Source organism: Pleurodeles waltl, chromosome 4_1, assembly GCF_031143425.1.
Source record: "Pleurodeles waltl isolate 20211129_DDA chromosome 4_1, aPleWal1.hap1.20221129, whole genome shotgun sequence".
Taxonomy (NCBI): Eukaryota; Metazoa; Chordata; class Amphibia; order Caudata; family Salamandridae; genus Pleurodeles; species Pleurodeles waltl.
This window is the reverse complement of record NC_090442.1, coordinates 732316295-732329924: the sequence shown is the minus strand read 5'-3', so window position 1 is coordinate 732329924 and position 13630 is coordinate 732316295. Positions and strand designations below refer to the sequence as shown.

The 13630-nt window shown below is 43.1% G+C and overlaps 1 protein-coding gene across 1 annotated transcript in view; it reads right to left on the bottom strand.

Moving 5' to 3' along the window:
* LRGUK (leucine rich repeats and guanylate kinase domain containing) overlaps positions 1-13630 on the bottom strand; it is a 386639-nt gene that overhangs the window by 71881 nt on the left and 301128 nt on the right. Inside the window, exon 16 of the mRNA XM_069229317.1 lies at positions 1702-1856. Coding sequence (XP_069085418.1) covers positions 1702-1856 — 155 coding nt within the window. The remainder of the gene's footprint in view (positions 1-1701; positions 1857-13630) is intronic.

Below are 13630 nucleotides of genomic sequence, written 5' to 3'. Positions count from 1 at the left end.
GCAGGACCAGCCCCACAGGCTCTCAGGTCGCCGTGGCCCCAGCAATGCCTCCTCTCACTAGACGGCACACAGCTTCAGCTCTCAGCATCCGCCATCTTAGCTGAAAGAAAGGGCCACCGCAATCACCCAGGCACATCAAAAACTGTCATGAGGACTCAAATGGGGCCAAGTCAGAGTCACCTCAGCTGCCGGCACCTGCCTAGTGTACAGGGAACAAACTATTTCAAAGCGATGCCACATAGATGGCAAGATTATTGCAAGATTCTAATCGGGCTGCCAGACCTCGCACAGAGCATGGCTATCTGGCCATCTTGCTGGCCACATGCCTGACTTTGAGAAATATTGATTGATTTGGATTGTGGGTCCATTTCATTGTTCTATTTCCCAGACAGCTGGAGCTACTTCTTTCTCAGCATAGTTTCGGGATAGAAGATCTTTGCCCTATAATAGACTGTAGACCCTTCAGCCAAAAAAGGGTCCCAAGTTGTCTCCATGCGGTACTGGTGGTAACAAGTGCCTAACATGCAACAACAATCATAAATAATATATACAATATAATATATAGATAGGTGATTTTATATGCAAATTGCATATTTTTGGTGTGATTGGATTGCTGAAGTGATTTATTTTCACAAAAACAGCTGGCAAACTGAACAAAAGCTAGAGGTGGAGAGTGGGTGCTTGTGACCAAGGCAGAGAATGGAGCCCAGCAAGGGTCCAATGCTGTTATTGGATTGTTCTAGGTCTCTCCCATCTCCTGCATGAACCACTGCAGTGCCAAATAGCTCAAAGAGACAGAGGCTGTAAAATCAGGCATTCAGACACATAGGGCCTCATTATGACCCTGGCGGGCGGCGGAGGCCGCCCGCCAGGATCGCGCCCTCCAAATTACCGCGCCGCGGTCAAAAGACCGCGGCGGGTATTACGAGTTTTCCCCTGGGCTGGCGGGCGGTTCCAGTTAAACCGCCCGCCAGCCCAGGGGAAAACGACCTTCCCACGAGGATGCCGGCTCGTAATCGAGCCGGCGGAGTGGGAAGGTGCGACGGGTGCTACTGCACCCGTCGCGTATTTCACTGTCTGCAAGGCAGACAGTGAAATACATTTTGGGGCCCTCTTACGGGGGCCCCTGCCGTGCCCATGCCATTGGCATGGGCACGGCAGGGGCCCCCAGGGGCCCCGCGACCCCCCCTACCGCCATCCTGTTCATGGCGGCTTTCCCGCCATGAACTGGATGGCGGTAGGGGGGGTCAGAATCCTCATGGCTGCGGAGCGCGCTCCGCAGCCATGGAGGATTCCAATGAGCAGCGGAAAGTCAGCGGGAGACCGCTGACTTTCCGCTTCTGACCGCGGCTGAACCGCCGCGGTCAGAATGCTCATTGGAGCACCGCCAGCCTGTCGGCGGTGCTCCCGTGGTCGGTGGCCCTGGCGGCCACCGGCCGCCAGGGTCAGAATGACCCTCATAGTCCGAAAAACTATTCCACTCATCAGTCCATAGTGATCAGCAGAAAACTACAATTGTGTAATTGAGGGAAGGGGCTACAGAATGGTGTCACACACTTCTTGGGGTCATTTACAGAGTTCCATTTGCTCTGCCTATTCGACATGGAGGGAGCTAGATGCAAACGTTTTAAAAATAAATACATCCTAACCCCCTGACACTTTTATAGGACAGTCAAGAACATACTACATTTTTCAACTTACCAAGGGGTTTCTCGTTGCCGACAGTTTAGCTGACACTCTGGCAGAGTAGGTTCTGGCGGCTGAGTCGAGAAATCCATTAGGGGCTGTGGTCTGAGTCCGGGTACCAGTTCCGCTCGATAACAAGCTGTACTTTTGGTCCATCATTTTACTAGTATCTTGCAAGGGCGAGAGATTATTTCGAAAAATTCAGTGAAAAGCCATCTTAGCCTTACTACCACAGGCTTAGTGACTACATTGCAATACACGTTTGGCTAATGGACAGAAAAAGGCACATTTCCATTTCTTCAAAATTTAAAAATATGAGACAAGAGCTAGTTATTGACTAGAAAAGTTACCATTCTGAGATCACATGACTGAAAATCTGAGTATGGCATATAAAGGTATATTCGAGCGGCACAGCTTTAATCTCAGTTCAGTCTGATTCATAAATTATTGTCTAAAATGTCAACGCTTTTTCAATTGTAGTAAAGGCTTAAAGACAATAAACCAAGTTGTAACGAACTGTGTGCACAGCAAACAAGACAATCTGGAAAATAATGTCTTGTAATACTTTTAAATACTAAGGGCAAATGAACACATTGCTCATAAAATGCTACACACAAAGTATGCAGAACCACTCGCTGAAGCAAGGTGTCCAAAAATGACAGTATGGTGAGCCTGCACTACAAAAGTGCATGAGCAGCCTTATAAAGGGGAGAAAGCACTGCCTACTTTATTCAATGAGGATATTGAAAGTCACCAAAGAGTTTCATATCCATGTAGAAGGACAAGGTCACTGCACCACTTTGTAAAATCACAGAAGGTTGATGTAACTTCATATACCCTTTTTACATATGGTTGGCATTTTGGAGAATAGCATGTTGCTGCTCTATGACCTTTGGCACAGTGCTATTTGGAAGAAAGCATAGTGTAGGTACACCACATTTGCTGTTGCATTTGTTGCCTTATAGAATGTCTGGTCGTCATTATTGTTGTGTGGCAAGTGTTTGGATTCCACACATGCTAACATGCTTTCACGTAGCATTAACACAGCCAGAGAGACAGTGGAGAGCTGTGTATTTACACTTATAGGGCAAACTGATACAATTCAATGTAATCCAGGTGACAATTTAAGCACTACCTATACAACCTTTTAAAAGCACATTTAAGGAATACTGTTGTACATTTATAAAAAAGGGACACAATACCAATTGGCATAACAATCCCACTGGGACATGAGTGGAGCGTATACTACCTTTAAGATGTACGTATTTCATATTTCAAGTACCCTCCCTTAAGAGGGTGAGAATAACTTTGAGCAGAGGTCGTGTTCCAGAGACCCTCACATGCTCCCCAAGTCTCCAAAAAGTGGAGAATCTCAAGATTTCCTGATGGGAGTGGCACAATCACACAGGTTTAGCATCGAAAACAAATAAACACACTTTAGAATGGAACAGTATGAAAAAGCTACTCATAATTTCTTAATTTTTTTTTGCTTTAGCTCATCCATTCACCGAACTGGGATGGAAACTTCATGGGCCATTTACCAGCTTAGAATTCTAAGCACAAAAGTCTATAAGTGGCAGCCCCCCTTAGCCACCTTACCATATAAAAATCTCTGTATAAGCCATATGTTCCATTATCTGAACAGGGATAAATGAAAATATTGTGTAGATAGGACAGTTATGCATTCTTTACGTATTTCTTTTAATATTTTTTTCAAGACTCATTCCTTCTTCAGATATGATTGCTTTCATGGATGGATGATGGAGTGAACGAAGGAGGAGACAGAAATAATGCAATGAAGATTGGTTAAATGTGTTATATTATGTATGGAACAGGTTCTGTTTCATCTCACAGCATACTGGTGTATTATGGATGTCCTTCTGCATCCCCAGCACCTGGCTTAATATTGGTTGTCCCAAGTTGCTATTACGCTAGGCCTAGATGTACGATCCAGGATGGCGGCCGTAAGAGGTTTATGTTCTGTATTCTCTTCCCTGGTTCGAAGGTCTAGCTTGTACATCATGACATTGTTGGAGAAGGGGACAACATGACCACATTAGCTTCCAAGGTTTTCACCTTCCAATTTAAAAAAAATAACACCTACACCAATCTACGCACACAGCACCTCCACTTACACTTCATCACAGAGTCTTATTTTAAAAGACCTCTGGCAAAAAGCCCCCTCCAGGGGCCCAGTTGTGCATTGCAGAGCCGACCCAGTGAGGAGCTCACAATGATAAAGCATGACACCCATCTGGTTTTATGAGTGCTTTTGCTTCCACGCAATCAGATAACCCCGATCTGATTCCACAGACCCATCCCAACCTACTGCCTGTTCTGTTTTCTTTTCTGATTCGTTTAGGAACAGCATACTTCACTGGCATACTTGTTAAAAGTGTAAGCAGACATGATAAAGGAAGGAAACCAATCAACCATTATTAACGATAAGCGGCAACCTGTCTAAAATCTTACTGCTACATTTCTTAAGGACCTTTGTGACTTTTGATAGTTTTCTGTTGCGATCATTGTTTCTCACTATTTCCTACATGATTAAAAATGTATATGAGCGGAGTGGTTTATAAGTTGAAGCAGACGCTCTGGCAAATGCTCAGAGACTCCCTGCTGCAGTGCAGCAGAATAAAGTATATTGGAGATTCCCTATTACTGACTCCACCTTTCTATGAAGATCTCTTCATTTTAGCTTTTTGCAACTTGTGACCCGCATGGTGATGAACAGGGGCCACTCCTGTCGGTTCTCAGCACTGCAGTGAAGGGGCCAGCATGGTTTCCTACAAATCCCAAAGCATGCACCTCAACAATGGGACTGGTTTTCTGAACTGGCATTTGTGGGGGGTCAGATGTGCGACCCTGACAAAAGGTGAGTGACCCATGCTTCATTCCAAAGAACTTTTGAGAGGTTAGTCATTGGGTAAGGGTGGCAAACAGGATAAAGGACAAAGGCACTGCTAAAGGGAACCAAGGGGATTTATTTCCCCAAGGAAGCTGATTCTTCCTCAGTTCCAGAGGCTGGGTCCCCCACGGTAGGATATTTGACATTCCCAGGTTTTTTCTAACGATTTTTGGCGTGCCTAAGGATAATTTTAATAATGGGTGAAGCATTTAGCAAATGTAATAGGTCAGAGCAGAGTCAGGCTTCGTCACCCAAAGGATCTCCATCCCAAGAACCAATGACAAAGGTTTCTATATCAACAGGTTTATTTTGGAATCAACGGCATGAGTATATTAAGGACAATATTTATTTGCATTTTCCCTTGGAGGGAACCTTTGACTTAGTGAAAATTCAGTGTGTACAACACTGCTTGGTGAAAAAACACAGGAAAAAGAAGATTAGATTGGCACAGTTTGATTGTTTCAATGAATTGGAGACGTATGTCAGACAACTGAAGTGTGTGAAGCAGGAGTTACAGGAATTTAGACAGGTCAAGAGCATGCAGGAAAATAAGGAATACTGGTGCAAAGATGTTTTGGCGGACAGTAAGGATTTTGTGCCACAGCTTTCAGTGCCACAACAGGAGGAGGAGGAAGCAGATCCAGGGGCTTCTAGACACATGGCCTCCTCCCTACAGTAAGACTGAGGCAAGTGAAAAAGGGGACAGAGACTAAGTAAAGGTGAAGGTAGGATCAGGAAAAAGGTGAGTGGCACAGGTTGAAGAGTGACACCCCTGGAGATTCAGAGATGATGGGAGTTAGCCTGACATTTACTACAAATTGGAGAGGATTCAGTACTAGTTGCACTGGAGGAAAAAGCAATAAATGGGGTTGCGCATGACATGGGAGGTTTGGGATAGTGAGCATATACCAATGCTCTTTTCTTTGGTTCTAGAATATCTTATGGTAACTTATAAATGTATTGGTTGGAATAAAATATTTCAGGTAGGTAAAAAAAAAAAAAAGGATTAATCTCCTCATTGCTATTACGTGAAGATGTGGAAGGCTTTTAAGGCCCATTGTGGGAGGGATTTAGATGTCCTAGTGTATGTATTTGTACAAGGACTACTGCCTGCCATTAAGAAACACCTCCTGACGGTTATTCCTTACTAGTCTGTGGAACCACTTGATAAGATATTGGCTAATGCTCAATATTGTTTTGAGTTTCAACAAGAATAGGGGGATCAACAAGAGAAGCAAAAAAAGGATACTAAAACCAAGCTGACAGTTCAACAGTTACACCAGTAAGGGATAGGGCAGGGGATTCTCTGGCGGTGTGCAGACCCAACAAGGTGGAGGCTCCAGGACAGCATAGAGGAGGACTGCCCTTGCCCAGTCCAGATAAAGGATGTCACATTTGTGGTGCTAATGATCATTGGGAGAATGAATGTCCCAATAACCCCAACAATTCCTAATTTGGTATGAACGCCCCAATGCAACATCAACCCGATTCCTTCCTCGCTCTGTTGGGTCCAATTATTTTGATCTGCGACAACAGCAGACCAGACCACACATCAAATGATGGCCCAAGACACTTATGGTGAGGACTGTTATAAAGCATGGGTGTGCCCAAGAGGGGAAATAGGAGTAGTGGTGCCTGCATTGCGAGTTGACCACACAGGTCCCTATGTTCAAGAAGAAGTTCATGGTCACAATCTTAAGTTCCTCATAGACACTGGTGCCACTTACTCCAAAGTATCATCTAATTCTGTTCCCCACTTATCCCTCTCAGGGAAGTCCAACACCTCTGTGGGGATTTCAAATGTTGCCATTACAAGTCTTCCTCGTCAATCTATAACATTTACTATTGGTCCAATTAGGGATAAACATTCCTTTATGGTTTCTGACAAAAGTATGTAATTCACAGATTCTTCTGGTGCACAAATGAAGCAAGGACCCCCTCAAAACCTGATGAGTGGTGTTTTGTTCAAGACCTCTGTGAAATTAATAAAATAGTTCAATCCAGGTTCCCTGGGGTGCCAAACCCCAATACTTTTCTTACCACCAGACTCTCATCAGCTACACATATGTCTCTGTCATAGATTTGACAAATGCATTCTTCTCCATTATCCTACATCCCGAAAGTCAAAGTGTATTTTCCTTAGTTTTTCGAGGACGCTTGAGCACAAACTCCTCAAGGGTATGTGAATCTCCTTCCACATATTAACAAATATTAAAGGCAGACCTTGAGCCACATGTTTTGGAAATCGAGGTGTGGTTATTCCGATATGATCTTATAGCAGCTGATAGGGAAGAACAGTTTACGTGGGCCACTATAAACATGTTTAACTTCTTAGCATACCATGGTCACAAAGCATCCCTAAGAAATGATAGTTTTGTTGAAAACAGGTGCCCTATTTGTGCAACCTAATTTCTAAAGGGAAGAGGAGAACATCACCCAAAATTATTTGTGCAATAATGCAACATCCTTCTCCCATGACACAACTTGAAGAACAAGTTACTTACCTTTGGTATCACTTTTTATGTTGGATACAGTATCTACCTGTGGATGCCTCACCTTTTGAATATTCCCAATGAACCAGCATTCGATGGAAATATTTTCTGTCTAGCTCTCCACATCGACAAGGACGTCATAATGAAACGGCTCTGCATGCAACTCTGTCTGATGTCATCGGAGCCATAAGAAGTCCTCGCCAGCGTGCCAACGTTAGTATCACCCACTTTTTTTTTTACCATGCCTTTGAGGCGAACAGGTGAACACCAACATCACGTGCACAACATGTGCGAATTTCATAATTAATATATATATATATATATATATATATATATATATACACACACACACACACACACACACACTTATGTAAACACCCATTCTGAATATATAATTTTCCAATGTTACACACATATGTATACAACATATACAACCTATAACATTCTTGGTATATCCAAACAGGCAACGGGGAAGCGGGTGGCACCGCGAGGAATCCACAGGTAGATACCGTGTCCACCAGAAAAAGCATTACCGAAGGTAAGTAACTTGTTCTTCTGATGGATACATCTACCTCTGGATTCCTCACCTTTTGAATAGAATCCCCGAGCAGTCCCGCACTCAGAGGTCGGTGCCTGTCTGGCTATACCATGAAATCCTGCAGCACTGAATGGGCAAAATGACAGTCTCTCCTCACTTTAGAGTCTAAGCAGTAATGCTTTGCAAAAGTGTGGAGGGATGCCCAAGTAGCTGCCTTCCAGTTGTCAACAACAGGTACACCTCTAGCCAACGCAGAAGTGGAGAACTTAGTTCTGGTCAAATGCGCTCTAATGCCCTCAGGAGGATCCTTCTTTGCTAGTGAATAACATATTTAGATTTTAACTCTGTAGTAGGCAGAAGTAAGTCTAAAAGTTCTGTTGCCTTTCTAATTACTCCATGGTATGAAGTAACCTCCGGAGAAAGTATACCCCCAGTGGATAACAAATCCCACTCAGGGGATGTATTAAGCCCACTCACTACTTCAATTCCTTGAAAATCAAGAGGCAAAGGTATCTTTCCTTCCTCCAAATCCTGTTATTCCTCCAAATACTACGTTCCTCTAACAGCCTCAAAGCCTCCCTCCTTAATCTCAGCCAGGATTCCAGGCACGGCATCAATAAAGAATTCACCAACGCCGATGAAGCCTGTTGAGGCAAGGGCAAAGCCAGATCCTTTCTCCACGCTGGAGTAGACTGTCTTGATGCTAGTCAAGGTCTATCAGGTGTTGCATCGGCGCCGCTGGTGCTGTCATCTCCAACTGAGGTGGTGTCTTCTTCAGCACTGACCCAGTGCACTCATACGCAGTCAAAGGTAGAAAGGGCATGAATGGAACCTGCCTAAACGGCACCAGATTAAATGCCAAAGGACCCATGGGGCCAGCAGGCGCACCAGAGAGCACCACTTCTCTTAGGAAAATGCTAAACATAGCATTTAAGAAACTAGATGGACCCATTCCCAGGGTCGGAAAAGCTGAATACTCTTGTTCTTTTTGTGGAGGTTGAACTTGACCCGTCACCAGCTTCCAACTCCATCTTCCAACTCCTGACCTTGTGTGGATGCAGGAGAAAATTGAGCCACAGGACTCGAAGGCGATGCTGATATCTCTACCAAAGATGGTGCCGGAGACGCTCTGTTGAGGTGAGAGAGTGGGACTCACCTCCCAAGTCTTGTGGTGCCGAGGTCTCAATGCCAGAGATACAGACCGAGGACTGTCATCTTGAGACAAGCTGTGCCTTGAACCATCACAATGCAGGTTTTTGTGCGATATCGAAGATCTATGCAACAAAGACTCCCTGGATCTTCATCGGCCTCTCTTCTCCTTAGCCTTTGACAGAAAGAGCTTTCCCTTTCTTTCTCTAAGAGCCTTCAGATACATGCTCTGACAAGACGAGCATCCTCTGATGTCGTGGTCGGAACCTAAACACCAGAGACAGTTCACATGCGGGTTAGTCACTGACGTATGATCCCCACACTCCCTACAAGGCTTAAAGCCAGATTTTCTAGGTGGAGACATTGTAGCAATAAAAATAATTCCCTTGAGGTAGAAAAAAAAGTTAGCGTCGAAGGCGCAGAAAAAAAGGGAACTGACGTCAGCATGTTGGCGAGGACTTCTTATGGCTCGGACGACATCTGATGGAGTCGTGTGTGAAGCCGTTTCATTATGACGTCCTCGTCGACGTGGAGAGCTAGAAAGAAAAGATTTCTGTCTAATGTATCAGAAGTATGTTCATTTCTAGGTATGGATGGGTATTACAGGCAGTGGCTACCAAATTTTTCCCTCACTCCTAAACCTATGGAAGACTGATGTTACACACAAGTTTGTTACGGATCCTGTGCCCTGCATACAGATACATCAGGAAAGTATTTACACTATTAAGAAGGCTCTCTGAGAGTCTCCAGCATAGGGGATTCTAGATTATACTAAAGAGTTCAACCTCTTTACACATGAACAAGAAGGATGTGCCCGTGCAGTACTCACAGAGAAACATGGGGGTCTTAAGAGACCCTGTGCATATCTGGCTGCAATATTAGATCCTGTAGCCAGAGCACTTCCCAGATGTCTGAGGGCAGCAGCAGCAGCGACAGTCTCAGTAGAACAAAGTGAGAGCTTGGTTTTAGGAAATACATCGAATGTGTATGTTCCTCATTCTATTAATACATTATTAAATACAACTCACACACAGGATGTGACCAATACCAGATTGACTAGCTCTGACCTGATTCTATTCTCATCTGATAATATTACTTTGCATTGTTGTACTTCTTTGAGCCCAGTCACATTGATGCCTTTGCTTGTGGAGAATCAAATGATAGAGTAGCATGATTGTTTTGTGGTGACAGAACAACAAATTAAATGCAGAATTGATATGTCAGACAAAGCTTTTATTGAAAGAGATGGAGATTATGTTTTAAACTACCAGCAGGAGAAACTAGAGCAGCATATGCTATAACTGAACTGCAAACAGTAGTAGATGAATATCACAATTGTCAGCCCAAGCAAAGGAAATAAAAGCTTCACTCGAGCGTGTGAATTTAGTACAGATTTAACAATGTACATCTATGCTGGCAACCAATATGCCTTTGGGGTTTTGCACGATTCTGGTAGGCTTTGGGAGGAAATCAAATTTGTGGTCTCTAGCAGTGCAAAAATAAAAATGGTGCCTTAAATGTGGGCCTCCTCAATGCATTGGCTTTTGACCAAGACTTTAGTAATCATTACATGTGCTGCCCATCACAAAGTGACCGCTGATGTAAGTAGAGGTAACAATTTTGCTGATCAAACTGCTAAAACTACTGCCTTAATTGAGACAACTACTATGTATGTGGCTCAATCACAGCGAACGCCACAAGTAGAATGCAATATAAACCTGGATCCCTGTTTGTTACAATAGAATGCAACTGATGAAGAAAAGGTTGAATGGCAAAAGGAGATTACCGAGGTTGTTGGAATCTGGTTAATACCAAATGGAATGGTTAGGTTGCCTAATGATTTGCTGTTGAATTTGGTCCTTACTATTCATGGTCCTGTTCATTTGGGATTTGATATCATGTGTAGATAATTTTCACAACTCTAGTATAACAAGAACGTCTAGAAAAAAGCTGAGACCATATGTCAGAACTGTATTAGTTGTGGATTATTTAACAGTGGTAAGGGAACACCCACAACATCAGGACACTTTCCAGCTCCTGAGGTGCCTTTTGAACATTTACAGATGGATTTTGTGGAATTTCTATGAACACACAAATGTCAGTATGTACTGGTGGTGGTCTGTATGTTCTCTGGCTGGATTGATGCCTACGGTATGAAGAAGAATGATGCACAGACAGTGGCTGTTTGCTGAAGGAACTGATCCTAAATTTCGGGGTCCTACAAAGGATTTAATCAGGTTACAGCCCACACTTCATGAATAAAGTGGTAGAGTAAGGCCCTGGCGATAAAGCAAAAGTTCCATTGTGTTTACCATCCACATGCAGCAGGCGAGATGAAGAAGAAGAATGGTATTCCTAAAGCAAAGATTGCTAGGATATGTGCAGAGGCTGAACTGACTTGGGAAGATATACTGCCCATAGCACTTCTAAATATGCGCAGTACTCCAAAGGCCACCACTAAATTGAGCCTTCATGAGATTAAGGCTGCCAGATTGATGGGGATATGGGGGGGGGGTACCCCAAAGAAATGCTATCTTACACATTGGTGATGCTATGCTGAGAGACTTTTTCATTGCCCTGACTAAAAGACTGAAGGCCTGATTTAGATATTGGTGGACGAGTTACTCTATCACAACGGTGATGGATATCCCATCCCCCGAAATCTAAATCCCATTATATCCTATGGGATTTAGATGTCAGCGGAGGGGATATCCATCACTGTTGTGATGGAGTAACTCGTCCGCCAATATCGAAATCAGGCCCTGAGAATGTTTTGTACAACCAGGTAAAAGGCGCCCTGCCTGCATCATCCTCAACTGGAAGAAGGTGTGTACTAAGAACTTCCAGTGCAACAATTGTCTCCAGTAGAGTTGGAAGAGCCCCACTCAGGTACTGTTAGTCACTAGTACCGCCATTGAGTGTGAAGGACATAAGAATTGGATTAATGCAAGCTACATGAAGAAAGCACCTGCACCGACGTGTCAAGAACAGACAGAGCATATACCAGATTTACCACAAACAGTGCATACTGGCAAGCCTAGATAAATCTTGGGTCCAAGCTATACAAGGCAATCTTTCTGGTCTAACCAACAGCCTTGAAAGACTAGACTCAGAGCCTTACATGTGCTGGTAATCTCCGGAGGCCTTGTGATTGTGAAGAACGCACTGAAAAGAGGTAAAAATCCTAAATTGAGTGTATAGTCAAAACGTAATAAACAGTACTGAAAACAAAGATACAATTATAGAGACATACGAGGGAACTCAAAAAAAGACTATTAAGTTTCCCTTCCTTGTTATGCTTGTCATTATTTTGCTTTCTTTAGCCCTTTTCTTGAAATTGTTATAAATGAAATAATGGTCCCTACTGGTAAAACAGGAAGTTCAGTTTGTAACGATTGTTGCCCCGACAATAGATTTGCACCAGTATCAACATGCAGAGTAAAGGGACAATGTTGCAATACAAATGATGAATGCATACCATAAATAAATGAATGTTTCAGACTGCTGGATACATATGTAGAGGCCTGTTGAGGTGAGAAATGATACCCATTTGTCACATGTACCTCTACCATTTAACATATCATACTTTGCATTTTGGTCTTTTTTTAAGGCACTTATTTTTGGAACATGGCAGGGAAGAATTAGACCATCCACAATAAAAATGATCAGAACATAATAGGCAGGTCGCATAGAATAGGCTTGGTCAGGAAATAAGGAAGAAGAACCCTTAATAATAAATACAACACATCATTGTGAATTTCTGGGTTTAATATGAAATGATACAGCCCCTCCAATTAAAGTACCTCTGGGATTAAGGGGAGCATCTGTTTAGTTGACAAAGGAAAGGTAGAAGTGGGAGATAGTGGATGTGAACAGTGCATTAACATAAGCAACACTTCTTTATTAGGCTATCCCATGTACCTGGGAAAACAAGTGTATTTTAAATGTGGGAAATGAGCATACATCTGATTGCCAAAAAGATCAGGGAGGTTCCCGTTATGTAGGATGGGCATTCCCTACCATACAACACCAAACAAAAAAACATTTGCAGAAATATACATCTGTAAACCCTAATTCCATACTTAAGGGGAAGAAAAGAATAGACCAGACAGATGCAGCAGCCCAAGAAGCCAGTGACCTAGGAAAAAGAATAATAAAACAGATGCTGGAAGGAGCCCTTATTTCCAGACAAATAAGATAATTGGGCAGATTACTGGAGGCAACTATAAATGAAATGTTGGCGGCATTGGAAAACCTAACGGTAGAAGTAGTTGCTATGAGAACCATAGTTCTACAAAACCGGGTGGTTTTAGACATGATATTAGCTGAGAAGGGTGGAATCTGTAGGATGATTAAAATGGAATGCTGCCTATACATACCAAATAATGCATCACGTTTGTATATGGCATTGGAAAATCTGCATGATACTGGCATTAAGTGTATGAGGCAACCAAGTGTACTTTCTTGAATGACTTGGGGCTCCTCTTTGGGTTTTAGTGCTCAATGGTATTGGAAGGACTATTTATTTCCTTGGCAATATTGGTAACAGTATGTATTCTTATAAATATATTACCTGCATGTAAGGGGAGCATCTGTTTAGTGGATAAAGAAAAGGTAGAGGTGGGAGATAGTGAATTTGAACAATGCATTAACATAACCAACACCTCTACATTAGGCTATCCCATGTACCTGGGGAAAACAAGTATATTTTAAATGTGGGAAAAGAACATACACCTGGTTGCCTATAGATTTGGGAGGTTCCTGTTATGTAGGATGGGCATTCCCTACCATAGTTAAGGGAAAAAAAGAATAGACCAGACAGATGCAGCAGCCCAAGAAGCCAGTGATCTAGGA